At 38.3% G+C, this 17,112-nt stretch overlaps 1 protein-coding gene across 5 annotated transcripts; it reads right to left on the bottom strand.

Moving 5' to 3' along the window:
• Positions 1-11,270: 11,270 nt before the first annotated feature.
• LOC141643973 (disease resistance protein RPS5-like) lies at positions 11,271-16,427 on the bottom strand. Of its 5 annotated transcripts, none has more exons than XM_074453383.1 (3): positions 16,196-16,427; positions 14,898-15,048; positions 11,271-13,011 (listed from the first exon to the last, which is right to left on the bottom strand). In XM_074453383.1, the coding sequence occupies exon 3, from the start codon at positions 12,972-12,974 to the stop codon at positions 11,559-11,561; it is 1,416 nt and encodes a 471-aa protein (XP_074309484.1). In that variant the 5' UTR covers positions 12,975-13,011; positions 14,898-15,048; positions 16,196-16,427; the 3' UTR covers positions 11,271-11,558. The 5 variants fall into 5 exon arrangements, with proteins under 5 accessions (XP_074309484.1, XP_074309482.1, XP_074309485.1 ...); XM_074453381.1 differs by having other exon boundaries at positions 11,271-13,029; positions 14,915-15,048; XM_074453384.1 differs by having other exon boundaries at positions 14,915-15,048.
• Positions 16,428-17,112: the final 685 nt, after the last annotated feature.

Raw genomic sequence — 17,112 nt, 5'->3', positions numbered from 1 at the left:
CTTGAAAGATTGGGTCTCAAGCTTCCTATCCATTTCAGTAAATTGATTCCCCATGTGGGAAAGCCGAGAGTTTAGAGTATCAATGGCTCCCTCTATCTTGGAAAGCATGAGCATTCCACTTTGGACATCGTCCTCCTTCGGCGCTTTGATTTCTTTGTCATCACGAGGATCGAGAAGATGAGAAAAGTCTAGGAATGATCCTTCATCGTGTTTAGCGCTGTTAGACCCAAGAGGGTCGGTTCCATCGAATTGCTCCACAAATGGTGACATTGGAAGCTTGCCCTCTTCGATCATATCTTGAATGGTGTGTTTCAAGAGAAAACACTCTTCAATATCATGGCCTCTACCTTGGTGATATAAGCAGTATTTGTTGCCCTTCCAGAGGTTTACCTGTTTCTCTAAAGGTGGATCCGGAGTCGGCCCTATTGGACGTAGCTTGCCATGGGCAGAGAGTCTCTTCAAAGCATTGGCATAAGACATGCCTAAATCAGTAAGCACCCTTTGGTGCCTCCCAGGTTTCCTTTCAGCTGTTTTTGGCTTTCTAGGACGATGGTTATTGCAAGAGGTAAGCTTTGGACGACCTGGACTAGAGGTTTCTCTAGGTGGGATGTTCTTTTCCACCATTCCATTTTCAAGGGTGAGGACGCGAATGCTCAAATTTTCCACTGTAGCTTGAACTCGTAGGACCATGGCATAAACGTCCTGGAGAGACATGGTGATTGTGGCTTGAACCGCTTCGTGACCTTGCTGATTGACGGAACTTGTTGGATTCCTACTCGACAGAAATGACGCGCATTACAACTCGGTTCGACATGGGATCACGCATACCAAGGCAACAAACAAGGAAGGGACAAAATGACACATCTAGACTTGACTTGTGAACTCGTGAAATGTCGTGAGTGACTTCTCGTGTTTGAATTCACGGTGCTTGACCTTGACCTTTAGACTCGAGTGTTGACTTTGACGGAGTGACCCTTATATGACTGACCTTATTGACGGGATTGATGACACATGTTGATTCTGGACCCGAGGTTTGCTTATAGGTGTTAAGAAGACTGCTGTAGTTTAGACTCAAATATGAGGCCCATTGAGACTCGTGTGTTGAGTTTCGGAACGTGTGACTCGAGTGTTTAGATCCTAACTGAATTGGGGTAGGGGGTCCAAAATGACGGCGTGACGCCCTAGGACTTGACTCGAATTTTGAAAAGACCCAAAATGTAAAGGAAGACGGGTTTATAATTTGACAGAGTTCCGACTAGGACATAGTTGGTTTGAACTTTGACTCTAACTTAGCCCAATTGAATTTACATATTTACATTTACATTGTTTGAAAATATTTTTGGTTTTTTTTTTTCTTTTTTTTTTTTTCGGACCTTTTTTTGTTTTTTTTTTTTTTTGTTTTTTTTTTTTGTTGCTTTGGTTTGTATTTAGTTTTGAAATGGGTTTTAGGCCCGAAGTTTGACTCGACATATGGACAGAGTTTCGACTTGTGTTGTGCTAATATTGGGCCTATTTCGAAAAATTTACATTTTGAAAGAGGTTTTGAATTTTTGAAAAATCGTCATGGTTTGTTTTAGAAACGGTGATCACGTAAGGTACAAGCATTATAACGGGATGCTGAGTGCATTTAAAAGGGTTTTGGTTTAAAGGGTAGGTTGCCATACCGAACCATCAAACCCGAAGTCTGTGGAGAGGCTCGTGCCAAACAAGAGTAAGGCCGATTCCTAGTCCATTTCCTCAAGTAGTGAAGGCCCTTGATACAAACAAGAGTAAGTACCATGGTATGGATGACGTCAATCGCTATCCATCCTTAGGCCCAAATAAGAATTAGGACCGTTTAGACGGGACGATTGGTCGAATGGGTTGGGTTGGGCCTAGGAAGGCCGAATAAAACGGTCTAGGAAGACCGAGTTATGAAAACCGACAATTGTCTTGTACAAACTATTCCCTAACCTTGTTCGAGTTTCACCCTAGCTACACGTAAGTGTATTATCCCCAGCGGAGTCGCCAAACTGTGGACAGCGGGCCGCCCACGGGGGCGCTTGGTGAGAAGCGGAAACAAGCGTTTGCATTTTGTATGGAGTCGCCACCAATTTTTATGGGAAATTGGAACCGTTCGAATACCTCATGTCATGTCAAGACATAAAGTAGTGACATGAACACTAAGCAATCGTTACCCTTAGCATTCTATGTCTAGAATGACTCTCGTGGATGCCAATGAACACGGGTGCTCACGGAGATCTGGAGTAAGGGGTGAGGGTACGTATTAGGAAGCTCTTTTGATCGAACACCTAATCCCGCCCGCCTCGATAGCGGCCTCTACTAATGATTAGGGAAGTTATTCGTACTTGATATATCGTCGATTGTATGCATGCAATGCAACATCCATAGATTAATCCTAACATGTGGAGATTAGACTAAGTCGGTTAACAAGTAGTTTATCATACAATTAATGTCGAAGTTGGAATTAATATTGATTTACATGTGAAAACATACAAGTGATATGAAATACAATAAAATTACAATAATGAAAATTACAATAATTACATCGGATTAGGCGATTTATGTCGAAAATACCTTTAAAACGGATAATTTGATAAAAAAGGAATAAAAGAATAAAGAATAAAATTAAATGAACGAAATAGACGAACAGAAATTAGCGTGATATTACGGATAATAGTAGATTAACATATAAGCTAATTAAACTAAGTCAAGCAATAACGGAGTTCGGGACGAACTCATCTCGAACAGCGCAGCAGAGAGCCGCGCCCTGAAGAAGAGGCGCGCGATTCTTTGCGTCATTCAAGGGTGAGTTCTCGGCCGTAGCCGAAAATCGCAAATCGTTAATGTCAATTGTTAATTTTAAGGATTGATTATGATATGTACTCGGATGAAAGTGATTAATGGATTATTTACATGTGATTAAAGTAAAACATAGATAAGACGGATTTAAGACGGATTATTTATGTGAATGAACGAATGATTAATGAATTACAAACAAACAAATAATTAACTAATTAGACTAGACATGATGAATATACAACGAATATGTGAAAGCTATATCAATGATCGAATTCCAGAGACCCAATATGAACAAATTGAATCTCTAAAACCCGGGTTTGAATTTAATAACGAAAACCCGCAAATATTTGATTATAAGGGATTTAAGTCGGATTTGTGATGAATTAAACATGTGAATGAATGATGAATTATACATATGAATTACTGATGATGAAGAATTAACAAGAACAAGCAAAACAAGTAAAAACACGAACGAATTACAGAAGACAAACGAGGAAGAAAAGAAGCAGGAACTGCGGCAGCCTCACGAAGAGGCGCAGCAGGGACTGCGCTCCTTCGAAGAGGCGCAGCAGTTGCTGCGTCTTTTCTCGACGGTTACTTACTGGAAATCCGCAAAAACAGGTTTTAACAAAGGGTTTTAGAAATCGATTTTAATGGTATTTTCGACATAAACCTTACAATTGATTATACAATAAATAAAATACAATAAATAAAAGAGAGATTTACACCCTCAGACTTACATGTTGACGAAACGAGAAGGACTAAGATATCGATTAGTGATGCTCGACGCGAATGCAAAGAGAGTGCCCTCGTAAGAGGAAAACGATTGAAACAAATTGATTAATTAGATTGATTATTGTGTAGTTGGTCAAATTGGTCGGTCATGCAAACGGAGAGGCTGGTACCCGGAAGGATCCGAGCTTACGTGGTCGAATGTTCAAGCACGTAGGCGCCAATTAGTAAGAACAAAGTCTAGAATGCAAAGGGAGAAGAGAAGGGCGGACACTCGCGTGAGAAATATGAGGAACGAAGGCTCCTATTTATACTAATCACGTGAAGGAATTATGGTAAGACTAGGATACGGAAAGAAAGATCCGGAAATAACCGACTTAGGTTAAACACGGAAACTTGGACAAAAAGAAAAGCCCTGGGAAAAGGCGCAGCAGGCACTGCGTCCCTTGGAAGAGGCGCAGCACTTGCTGCGTCCTTTCCCGGGTAGGTTCCTCTGCGCGTAGAAAACGCGTTTGACAGCCTGTCGTATTTTAGGCATAACTTTCTCTACAAGACTCGTAATAAGGTGATTTTGGTGGCGTTGGAAAGCTAAGAAAGAGATCTAGAACTTTCTGTGAAATAGGCCTGACCCATAAAAGTGGTTATCACCTCGTAAAACGGGCCTAAAGGTCAGGTTGTCGTTTTAACTAAATGAAATGCACATTTTGTAATGTAAACTTTATGTTTAGCCTAATGAAGTGACATGTGACTCAAAATGAGATATAATCTCGGCATTTTATGACATCCTAACCTTAGGTAGACAAGCACATTGCTTTGACTCGGGATTTGACGGTTTTAGGAAATGAAGACGGTTTCTGACCCGGACTCCAAATGTACTCTAATTACTGCCAAAACGACCGTAATGACACCTAGATGATGACCATGAGGTAGACATTAATGTTTGAGCAATCACTTGACGATAAACTTACGAACTGTCACAAATCGTTCCGCGTACCAAACATGCGGCCCAATCATCACCGGGTGGTTTGCGGGAGGTGCAGAAACGAGGTGTCTACACATTTATGGACTTAAGCAAGCATCAAGGAGTTGGAATCATCGCTTCGACCAAGTGATAAAAGAAAATGGATTTACTCGATCGGTCGAGGAACCATGTCTTTATATCAAGTCGAGTGGGAGCAAGATTGTCTTCCTAATATTGTATGTTGACGACATACTCCTGATTGGGAATGACATACCTCTCTTAACTTCGGTGAAAGTATGGTTGAAGAACCATTTCCAGATGAAAGATCTGGGTGAGGCACAAAGAATTTTGGGCATCCGTATCTATCGAGATAGATCACGTCGGATGTTATCTCTCGGTCAGAGTCTTACATAGACAAAGTCCTAGAGAGATTCAAAGATGACTAACTCCAAAAGGGGTTTCTTCCTATGGCTCCGGGGTGCATTTGAGCAAGTCTCAAGCACCGAGAGACACGGAAGAGAAAGAGCGCATGGCACGGATCCCTTATGCCTCGGCTATAGGATCAATCATGTATGCCATGATATGCACACGTCCCGACGTGGCATATGCATTGAGTATGTCAAGTCGATTCCAACAACATCCAGGTGATTCACACTTTGGATGGTGTCAAAGAACATTCTTAAGTACCTACGGAGGACTAAAGATTGGGCATTGACTTATGGAGGCGAACAAAAGCTATGCGCAACCGGTTTCGCAGATGCTAGCTTCCAAACGGATCGTGATGACTCGAAATCTCGATCTGGATTCGTTTTTACTCTTAATGGCGCTGCGATCACCGGAAGAGTTCCAAACAAACTCATTACAAGAGATTCTACGATCGAGTCCGAGTACTATGCCGCGTCTGAAGCTGCAAAGGAAGCGATATGGATGCGTCAATTCTTACAAGGACTATCTGTAGTGCCTAGTTCGAATGACCCAATCACCATCTATTGTGACAATAGCGGTGCCATCTTCCAAGCTAAGGAGCCTAGGTCTAGCAACAAATCTAGACATGTACAACGGAAAGCTCATCTAATCCGAGATTACGTGGAGCAAAAGGAAGTAGTGATAGAAAAGATTGCTACCGATGATAACATAGCAGATCCTCTCACTAAACCATTACGACAAGATAAGCATGAAGGGCATGTTAATTCCATGGGAATTAAACATGTTCCTGAGTTGTAGTACTTTTTTTTATGGATTAGATTCATTCTCGTTTGTACTCTATACGACATCATCGTTTTGATATTTATATATTGTTTTTCATGTGGAATTGTACGACAATTTTGAACACCACAAAGTGAACTGAACAAACATTATAATTTTAGTCCTTAATTGCCCACATGAGCTGATAACTCTGGCAATTATTTTGTGACGTTGGTTGATGGTGGGTTCAACGAGCCATAAGTCAACCGGTTGACTGACCAATCACAGAGGCGGGTTATACGGATATCTCGTAGGACACCATTGTGACATCGACGTGGAGTCCTAAATGTTTTATAACATTCGGTACCCGGTCGTGGATAGGACCTCCATGGTGATCCTAAGAGTCGATTCTTTTGACTATCGACTGTCTCTTGAGACTACGGCAGATTTTGGGTGACTTTGGTTTCTTTCTCACGGTCATCCGTAACAGGGACCAAGTAGATTTTTTCCGGTCATTTCATGTTGTGCTTAGATCGGAAGGAGTCGAGTTGAAGGAAATATTCAACCTTTATCGTGTACTCGATATTTCTCGGGGCCACTCGAGGAGTCAGAATCGAAATGCATGGCCATGCTCGGATATCTGGATTCGTTTTATCACTTAAGTTACTCTCTAGTCGGGGAAACCACTCTTGATACAGATCGATTGTAAAATACGACCTTTGCGGATCCGGATCTGCAAATTGTTTTACATTGAGTGGGAGAAATTTTAAATGAATATGAGAATCGGTTATCACACATACACTTGTACGGACAAGTGGGAGTTTGTTGGAGCTTGTGTCCTCCAGTTAGTGCGGATAACGTCATTGCACATACACTTGTACGGACAAGTGGGAGCTTGTTGGGGCTGGTGTCCTTAACAATTAGTGCAAGGACTTATAAACCTCTAAAAGGATCAAAGGGCATACTTTTGGTATTATTATCGGTTGATCCACGTTTATCAATAACGGTTGGCTTGCTAGATAAGTTTGACGTTATTGTCATACGGATGGCGGTGATCAACTGGTCCCTAAAAGTCACACCTATAGGATACGTTTGAGAGACGTGTGACAGATGAAAATACGATCATGTTGATGCCAATTTTGACTAACCAGTTAGTCCGAGTTATTTGACTAGTAATTAGTCAAAATGTGATGTTGAGATATTATATTTAATACGGATTAAATAAAATGGGCTAAGGCGAATTAAACAGTTAATTCGTAAATTAAATATAAACGATTATATTTAATTAATGTATATTGAATAAATTATACAATATCGTCTTTGTCGGACATGTATTAATACTTCAACTAACCCGTGTTATTAGTTGATATTTTAATAGCCGATAACCGATGACGATTTATAATATAAACCGCGTCATATACATTTTAGCGAGACGAGTCGGAACAGTCGGATCACGAGTTAAATGAGGAGAAAGTGGAAAGCCCACTCCCTCCTCTAGTGACCCGCGGACCGAGGCAACAAAAGGAGAGCCTTCTCTCCTTTTGTAACCTAATTCATTTTTGACAAAAAAATTAGGGTTTTGGAGATCATTTCTCTCTGAAACCTAGATCTCACATCTCGAAAACTCACATCAAGTTCTCTCAATATTGCAAGGCAATCAGAGAACATATTTCTAGCACAAGGGCATATTCTCAGACGATCTTGGGTGCAACAATTAGGAGGAGGTCTACTTTGATCTCTCATTGCCGAATTGCACTAGGACCGGAGGTTAATTCTTGTGCTTAATCGTTTTTCATTGTATTTCGTTTATGACCATATTTCACATGTTAAATTTACGTTATAATCCTTAAATTTAAAGGGTCTTATACGGATATTTCCCCACAATCCCGCCCGCCTCGATAGCGGCCTCTACTAATGATTAGGGAAGTTATTCGTACTTGATATATCGTCGATTATATGCATGCAATGCAACATCCATTGATTAATCCTAACATGTGAATTAAGACTAAGTCGGTAAACAATTAGTTTAGCAAACAATTGGGTCAAAGTAGGATTTAATGTTCAATTACATGTGAAAACATACAAACAATAAAAGAAATACAATAATTATAAATTACAATAATGAAAAATTACAATAATTACATTGGAATAGGCGATTTATGTCGAAAATACCTTTAAAACGGATAATTTGAGAAAAAGAATAAAAGAATTAAATCAAAGAACAGGAATTAGCGTGATATTACGAATAATAGTTAGTTAATATGTAGACTAATTAAACTACGTCAAGGCAGAAACGGAGTTCGAGGACGAACTCGGCCAGAACAGCAAGCAGAGAGCTGCGTCCTTTGGAATAGGCGCAGCAGACGCTGGGTCTGTTCCTTGGCTCAGTTCTGGCTGTGAAACCGTAATTGCAAGCCGTTAATGCTAATTGGTGATTTTAGTGGATGATTAAATTATTTACTCGGATGAAAGTGATTAACATGTTATTTAACATATGAATGGGTCATGAAACAATAAAACACGGATGAGACGGAATATTACGATTTAAACGAATTAATTATATGAACGAATGATTGATTAGTGACATGGGTGAATGAAATAAACTAAACAAGATGAATTAATGACAAATTAATGACGAATATGTGAATAAACAGATGAAAATATTTCAAAGGTTGGAATTCCAGAAACTCAATATGAACGAATTGAATCTCTAAAACCCGAATTGAATTTAATGACGAAAACCCGCAAATATGAGATTATAAGGGATTTAAGTCAAAATTAATGATGAATTAAATGCGTATTAATGATGATGAATAAATATACATGTGAAATTATATGCTATTATGATGAAGAATTAACAAAGAACGAAAGAAAAGAAATAAAGCAAACGAATTACAGAGGACGAAGGAAGAAGAAAGGAAGCAGGAACTGCGGCAGCCTCACGAAGAGGCGCAGCAGATCATCGCGCTCCTTCAAGAGGCGCAGCGATTCTTTGCGTCCTTTCTCGACGTCTGTCTACTGGAAATCCGTAAAAAAGGTTTCTTTAAAGACGGTTTTAGAAATCGGTTTTAATAGATGTTTTCGACATAAATCTTACAATAGTGATACAATAAATAAAATACAATAAATAAAACAGAGATTTACACCCTCAGACTTACATGTTGACGAAACGAGAAGGACTAAGATATCGATTAGCGATGCTCGACGCGAATGTAAAGAAAGTGCCCTCGTAAGAGGAAAATGAACAGATTAATTAAGTTGATTGATGTGGAGTTGGTCAAATTGGTCGGTCATGCAAACGGGAAGGCTGGTACTCAGAAGGATCCGAGCTTACGTGGTCGAATGTTCAAGCACGTAGACGCCAAAAAGTAAGAACAAAGTCTAGAATGCAAAGGGAGAAGAGAAGGGCGGACACTCGCGTGAGAAATATGAGGAACGAAGGCTCCTATTTATACTAATCACGTGAAGGAATTAGGGTTTCGGAGAATCTTTGGAAGTGAATCTCGGAAAGATATGAAAAATATACGAGAAACATGCAGAAAAGGGCACTGGAAGAGGCGCAAAGAAGACCCATGCGTCTCTTGGAAGAGGCGCAGCACCTGCTGCGTCTATTCCCAAGGGGTTTCCTCCTGCAGAAGAAAGATCTCCGTGTTTGAGTTATGGTAGGACGGAAATAATCTTGTTTTCCTTAATATATTATGTGAATATTACGGGGAATTTCTTACTAAAAGATAAAATTTATGAAATATGGAATAGAAATATCCGGAACATTCCAGAACATTCTGACTCGGGATTTAACGGTTATCAGAAAATGGAGACGGTTTTAGGCCCGGACTCCGAATGTACTCTAATTACTGTCAAAACGACCGTATCGGGACGTAGATGACAACTAAGAGGTAGACATTTAATATTTGAGCAATCACTTGACGATAATCTTACGAACTGTCACAAATCGTTCCGCGTATCAAACATGCGGCCCAATCATCACCGGGTGGTTTGCGGGAGGTGCAGAAATGAGGTATCTACAGTATTACATGTATTGTTCATATACTTACTCGTTTATGCCTCAAATGTTTTGCATCGTTATTAATTGTGTTACATGTGTTGTTTATGCACTTGTTTGTTTATGAAATAATGTTTTGCATTGTTATTAAATGTATTACATGTCTTGTTCATGTGTTTGTTTGGTTATGTCTTAATGTTTATCATTATTAATTGTATTAAATGTATAGTTTATGTATTGTGTTGTTTATGACTTGATGTTTTGTTTCGTCATTAATTGTATAAAATGTGTTGTTCTTGCATGACATTTTCAAGCATGCTTTGTTGATTTTAAAAACGGTCAATTTTGAAAATTTTCTTTGCATGTTACGTGTCGTGCATTTTGGTTATATGTTAGTCAAAACTTTTAATCCCTGATAACCCAAACGTTACTCTTATCGTACTGTCATCCTTTTGGATCATTTGGTGGTGATGTCCTTGTTTGAGGTGATTTTGAGGTTGAGTCCTTGTGGTTTGGATTTTTGGGTCAACAAGTTAGGTTTGATGGTAGTTGTGGATGTTCAAGTATGAAAGGAATGAGCATTTATTATTATGAGTTTGGTAACGAGGAAGTTTACTTTGGGAATATAGGTTGTTGTGATGATGTTTCCTTTGGGATTATAGGTGTTAAATTCCTTTATGTGTTTGAGGAAATTCTTATTGATGATAGAGGGTGATGATTTGTGGCATAAGATGTATGATTGTGGTTTCATAGTTTTATAAGAAGTGAGAGACATAATGAGTATATTTATCTTATGGTATTATTTGGGAATGTTGAGGCTTATCTTTTAATGGTTAGAATTATTGAGTTTTGCCATGTACTAAGGGAAAGGTTGTGCGAGTTATTTACGGATCGAGAGTAGAATAATGAAAATGAGTTGAGAGTTATTGTGGAGTTATGATTGAGCACGTTGGGAATTTTGGAGACTGTGATCGTCTTTAATTGAAATGTCATATTCGATCGAGTGACTCCTACTCGATCGAGCCCCGAGGCTACTCGATCAGCTAGACCGAGTAACACACAAACCAAAGCTCACATTGTCACAAGTCACCACTCGTAAGGTTTCCGAAGGTCAAAATAAGTGTCTAAGGTCAGTCAACATCGGTCAACGTGTCCCTAAAAGAACGGGTATTACATAAGCTTATCGCAACTCGCGAAATTTACGAGAACGAATGGTGTGGTGGGATCACCAACATTAGGGCTATCTTGATCATGAGGCGCCATGGAGAAAAAAAACGGTTGGATCGTGTCCCTAAAAGGACGGGTATTACATAAGCTTACAATGCAAGGCAATACAACAAGAATAAAGAAATACAAATAATACAAAGACGGAAATAATAATATGTAAATATACTATGGTGAAGAGTAAAAAATCTTTAATATCTTTATCATGTCGTAGCGTGCTGGATCGTGCTAATCCCGTGTCGTGCTAAAATGGGATGTGGGCCCTGTTGGGACGTGCTAACCCAACAACCCGCGTACCTACTTCCATCTCTACTATCCATTGTATTAAGCCAAAAAGAAAAAACATAGTTGTGGACGGAGTAGTTAAACAGAAAAATCATAAAAGTTATAGATGGAGTATTACATAGATTTTCTTGTGGAGTAATTAATTGAGTACTGAGTATGATGCAGTACAATATTGTTCTTAGATAAGAGATTGATGAAAATTTAATAAGACTAGTATTTAGTTTCACAAATTGTACTAATCTGTGTTACATTCTTCTTATTTATAGTACATGCATTCATTTGTAATTGTGCCATGTACAATACAAACAACTTGAATACAACTTCAAATTTTGTGTTAAATGATACCCTGGTTTCTGAGTAATTTGGTTAAAGGACAGTTGCAATATTTCTGATCCACTTGTTCATGGTCACCAATTGATTCTCAGGTTCGAGTTCAAGCAAGCATAATCGTTCAAGCTGATTAAGCATAGTATGACCTTGATCATCGAAATGGCAGCCATTGCCGATCAGTTTGTGTTCGCGCCACTTTTCAATGACCGTCTCTTTGGAAAGTTGGGAGTCCTTGGCTAAAATTTGAGCTGCCAAGTTAAAGCATCTACGAGTGATCGGGTCTTCCAGACAAGTGTATCCAAACCTGAGCTGCTCAAGTATCTTATCCTCCTCATTGTTAATGGAGTTAATCCTCCCCAAGAGCTCGGTCAGACGATTTCTCCACTCGTGGATGTCGTTGATCTCACGCATTGAATTGGCGATAACTCTTATAGCCAAGGGCATTCGAGCACACTCGTTGGCTATTTGAGATGCAACATCCTTAATTTCTTGCCTATGAAGGTCGTCATTTAGCCCGGCTTCAAGCATGAAAAGCTCCTCGGCCTCCTCTCTTGGGAGGTGATCTACTTTAATGATCACGTCGCATTTCATTCGGTTGCAAACGTCCAAGGAGGGCGCCGTAAATACCAATACACAGTTGGTAGCAGAAATTCCCAAGACTTCATAAGCGCGGAATTCCTCTCTCAAATTACATAGAAAGAGGATGGGGGCCCTACCAGAGGCAGCCATCTCTTGGAACCTCTCTTCTAAAAAACTAGACCTCCTTACACAATCAATGTCATGTTTAATATCAAACCGCATTCCCTCGGACACCTTCTCTTGTAAGGCATAATCGTCACGAGGGTTTTCGGGTGCTTCAGCCCAAAACACATCAGCAGATTTGAAATCCGAGTGATGATCTAGTTTTAAAACACTGTTGTAAATGTGCTTCATGAGGCTCTTCTTCCCGGCCCCAGGACATCCATAGATACCTATATTATACTTTCGAGCTGTAGTTACTGCAATAAGCGCGGAATCCAGGTTTTGACGAGCGGTCTTACCCATCAGCTCCAAGTCCCGCACAGGAAGCTTCTCACCCCTAACATCATTATATGACAAAGCATTATTCATCCAAGACCTACCGCGGTCAACCAACACTTCAGCTTCAGAGAGGTATTGCTCAATCGAAGACACACAACGTAACTGCTTTAACACACCCACTTCTTCGCATTCATCCAATACCCTCGCCGCTCCATTGACCAAAACATTGGAGGTTTGGAGGTACGCAACCACCTCTTGTCGTCGCCTCGTTTGACACCTCTGCTCCTCACCCTTTAGTAGATTATCTAAATCAGTATTCAAGACTTTGAGGTCATTCACCAGCTTTCTTAACTCGGCCCGTCTTTGGCTCATATTCAAATACGGTTTAAACCACTCGTATGCCGGTGGCACTATCTCCATTAACGTGTCCATTTTTTTATGCTCACTTTGATTGAAAGTATCGTTCCCTCTGTAATGCATGCCATTACTAAAAACAATTAGTTCCTTCTATTTGGTCCGTTTATAGCTATAGATCCTCGTCTATAATGAGAATTTATGTACCAAAAATGTGTAAGACATGATAACTTTTTATAAGTACGACCATAACAAAAACATAAAAGTCAAGACATGTTGAACCACAAGTGGCTCAACTTGGCATATAGGGATGGGACACTTGATAGGACGTCACCGGGTGACGTTTAAATTGGGTGTCACCCTATCACATGTTGTTAAATCATGTAACGGGCCTGGGCCACACCCAATGGAGTAAAGAGAGTCCGCTTCATAAGGTCAATGAGGTTCCACTCTAAAACCAATTGGCTATAGAGGGAGTAGCTCATTGCCTTATAAAGTGGTAACTCCTCCCCTCTTTTATCAATGTGGGACACAAATGTGAGAATATATGGGTGGTTTTCTTCACACATGTATTCTTAATTGAAGAGGTTTTCACTCACTCCAATTGAGAGGGTGGTGTCCGAATTGAGTGTCACTCGGTGGCGCCCTTTCATTTTCCTATAAGGATATCCCAAAATCTTATTTAAGACGGGTGTATCCGTTTCAAGTGAAAAATATTTAATTAGTGCTCCCTCCTATTCACTATGATATTTATGGAAATATATATCAATATTCCACTTTTGAGTAGTTTTTAAAAAGAATGAAATTTGTGGTGGGTAATGGAAGAAATAGAAAGTAAGAGACGAAATGTGAGGCCACAAATTCTAAGAAGAACAACAAATTATATATTAATAAGGAAAGTAGAAGATCTTATCGAATTTATCATTTTAGGAAATGTGAAATATGTTAGAGAATAGGAGGGAGTACGAAATAAACAAAATCGTGATGCATTAAAGGAGACCAGGTCACTAGGGCACAAATACTATCATACAACCAGTTGTATAATAGCATTATACAACCATCTCAAAGTTGTTGAGCTCTTACACAAAGTTGTTGAGTTATTTTACAAGTTATTGAGCTATTTTATGAAGTTGTTGAGTTTAATATTTATTCATGTACGCTCAATAACTTTGTAACATAACTCAATAATTTTGTTAATAAAACTCGACAACTTTGTAACAAATCTCAACTACATTAAATAAGTTGTATATACAACTAATTGTATAATACATTAACTGGTTACTAGGGGAGTGTTATAGGCTATTTTGTGTAAAAAGTTAAACAAAAAGAAAAAAAATTTATTAGAAAAAAAAAAAGTATTGATGCTAAACAAATGAATAGATAAACTATCTATAATAAATAAAATCTCCCTTCAAAAATATCTACTCCGTATATGATTTTTATATGCGTTATTTATAGGGATTGTAGGTAAATTTTATCATTATTTTCACTTTCCCGTATACCAAATTGAATACGAAATTTTCACAATTAGTAGTTCTCGACCACGGCTATTTTGAAGGGCTTGGACCTTTAATTTTGGCCCAAAAAAGCCTATGGGCTGGCCTAAAAAGGCCAAAATATTTTGGGGTCGGGTTTGGCCCAAATTTTGGCCCGACCCGGCCCATATTTATTAATAATGAATATTTTTCTAATAAAATCTATTAAAGTAGCGTTAAAGTTATACCCAACTCTTTACAAACTTAAGTATCTTTTTCTAGATTTATAAAACAAAGTATATATAACATAAATCATTTCTACGACTGCATGATTAAGCATTTTAAAATGGTGATGTTTTTTATTTTATTTTAGAGAACAACTTATATGCATTTCATCATATTTTGTACATTTTTATACACTATGTATATGTTTTAAAAGTTATAACTGAAGGTATTACGCTAATTATTTCCTAGGGTAAGTCGTAAATTTTAGAGCCCGAAAAAGCCATTTAGACCTACCCCTTACCTTTCCCAATGACTTACATTAGCTAGCGAGTGCACTCATCTCGACAAATATCTTCGACCAAGCCTTCTTAAATTGGATTTAATCTTTTCTGCATAGTTTTCTTGCGAGTGAAGCCTTTACAGGGTAGACGGGTTCCATTCCTTATATTTATCTGTAATAGTCCGGCTAGAGAGGTTAGCGAACTACTTCGATCTATAGATTCTCAAAGCCCGCATTAGGATTTGGGATTGCTAAATAAATACATTTGGCTCGATCCGGCCCGGCCCACACAAATGGGCCCCTTTTGTTAGAAAGGCCCGGCCATACTCTACTCGGAATAAGCAAGAAGTCAACTTGATTAGCAATGAACTCCAATTGCGTTATTTGGGGAAAAAAAGAGGCAAAAATATACTCCCTCCATTTTTTAATATTTGACGTTTTGCTTTTTTGAGACGAGCCTTTGACTTTAATATTTACAAAAATGATAAATACAGCCCTTAAGGCTGTATTTAAGAACTAAATTACTTCTCAAAATGGAATTAAATTAGGAAATTAAGACACAATTACACGTAAATTGATGTCATTAATGCTTGATTTAAGGTTTTCATTTCTTTTTTGGCACTTTAAATATAGCCCTAAGGGCTGTATTTATCATTTTCCAAAAAATTATACCATTAAATTTCTTATGAAAAACCCTTTCATATGAGTATACATATCACTATATTTAAACATATAATTTGAGAGATTTTGAAGAGAGAAGTGTGTGTTTCGAAATGTGAGAAAGTCATATATAGAAAAATAGAGGGAGTACAAATTTTAAGCTGAAATAACGTATTTTTAAAATTAAATAAATTGTTAATATAACTATGTTCAGCACTTAGACACTTATTGTACTACATTAATTTTTTAATTAACATTGTAATTTAAAATAATAAAATAAATATTTATTTATTATTTCAAATAGAATATTTAAATATTAATATTTTAATAATATTCTTAATTTATTTATCTTTGACTCAACAGGTCGAGTCCGGTCGATTTTTAACCCTAAATTAACAAGCCATTTCGAGTTGGGTTATGAACTAAAAATTTATGGATCTTAAATCTTAAAAAACGGGTCGAGAAGGATTTACGGGTTGGGTCCAGTTTTGACATGTCTACAATTCAACATGACACTAAAATACTACAGTAAATTACAATGAAACAAAAATTCGATCAAGACAACAAAGAAAAAAGTAATTATGAGTTTATGACAAAGAAAAACGTACTACGAAGTTAATTACATACTTATGACCTAGGTGATGAAATTAAACACGTACCTCTCCGTAAACAGCTTAGTTAAGTACTCTGGCCGGAGGTAAATACGACTAAATTGGAGACAAATTGTGAAAAAAGCTTAATAGTAAGTAGGGTCGTAACCATAGTATAATGTGATGATTATTAACTAGTTAATACTCTTAAGAGAATGTTATATGTTCAAAGAAATGATGATGATATTGAGATTTGAGAAGCAGTATTATAAGTGGATGAGAGGGAGTTTATGAAAATGGTTAGAAACAACCAAAGTCGTCTTAAAGTCATTGCATCTACTTGTATTTTGTTTGTTTGTGTTACCTCTTGTCCTTCTCTTGAAAAGTTGAAAAGGTCTTCTTTTCATATACGAGTAACAAATATTACCCGACCCAAGACCCGTTTCACCACACTGATTAATTGAGACATCAATCAAGCGCTAGGTAGCACAGACACTTCTCTTAATCAGTCGTCCCGTGTTTGACACCGTGTCAGACATCGACACTCATCTGACACACGCCGAAACGTGTCGGACTCCTATAAAGCCGTGTTTAACTTTCAACATTTATTTGGGCGCGTGTTCGTGGTATTTGGGCCGTATCCGACGCGTGTCCATAACACATAACAACAATCACTATATGCAAAACCCTATTTTCCCCAAATCATAATTAAAGCCAAACCCTAAAGATTAACCAACGAATTATAGAAACGAGGAATTACCGACGATGAAACCAAGGATGAATGCACTTGCTAACGATTACACACACACTAGGGAGAGATTTGGAGAGGATTAGAGCGTCGTTGAGTGATTAGGTTTTGTAAAAGTGTAATTAGAAACTGATTTACGTTTTTATATAACTCTAATCATTTCCAAATCAAACCGCGAAAATAACACTCGACGGACCGGATACTCGATCGAGTATAGAGTATACTCAGCCGAGTACCC

Source organism: Silene latifolia, chromosome 2 (genome assembly GCF_048544455.1).
Source record: "Silene latifolia isolate original U9 population chromosome 2, ASM4854445v1, whole genome shotgun sequence".
NCBI lineage: Eukaryota > Viridiplantae > Streptophyta > Magnoliopsida > Caryophyllales > Caryophyllaceae > Silene > Silene latifolia.
Note: the sequence above shows the minus strand (reverse complement) of the source record. Positions and strands in the feature narration are given on the sequence as shown.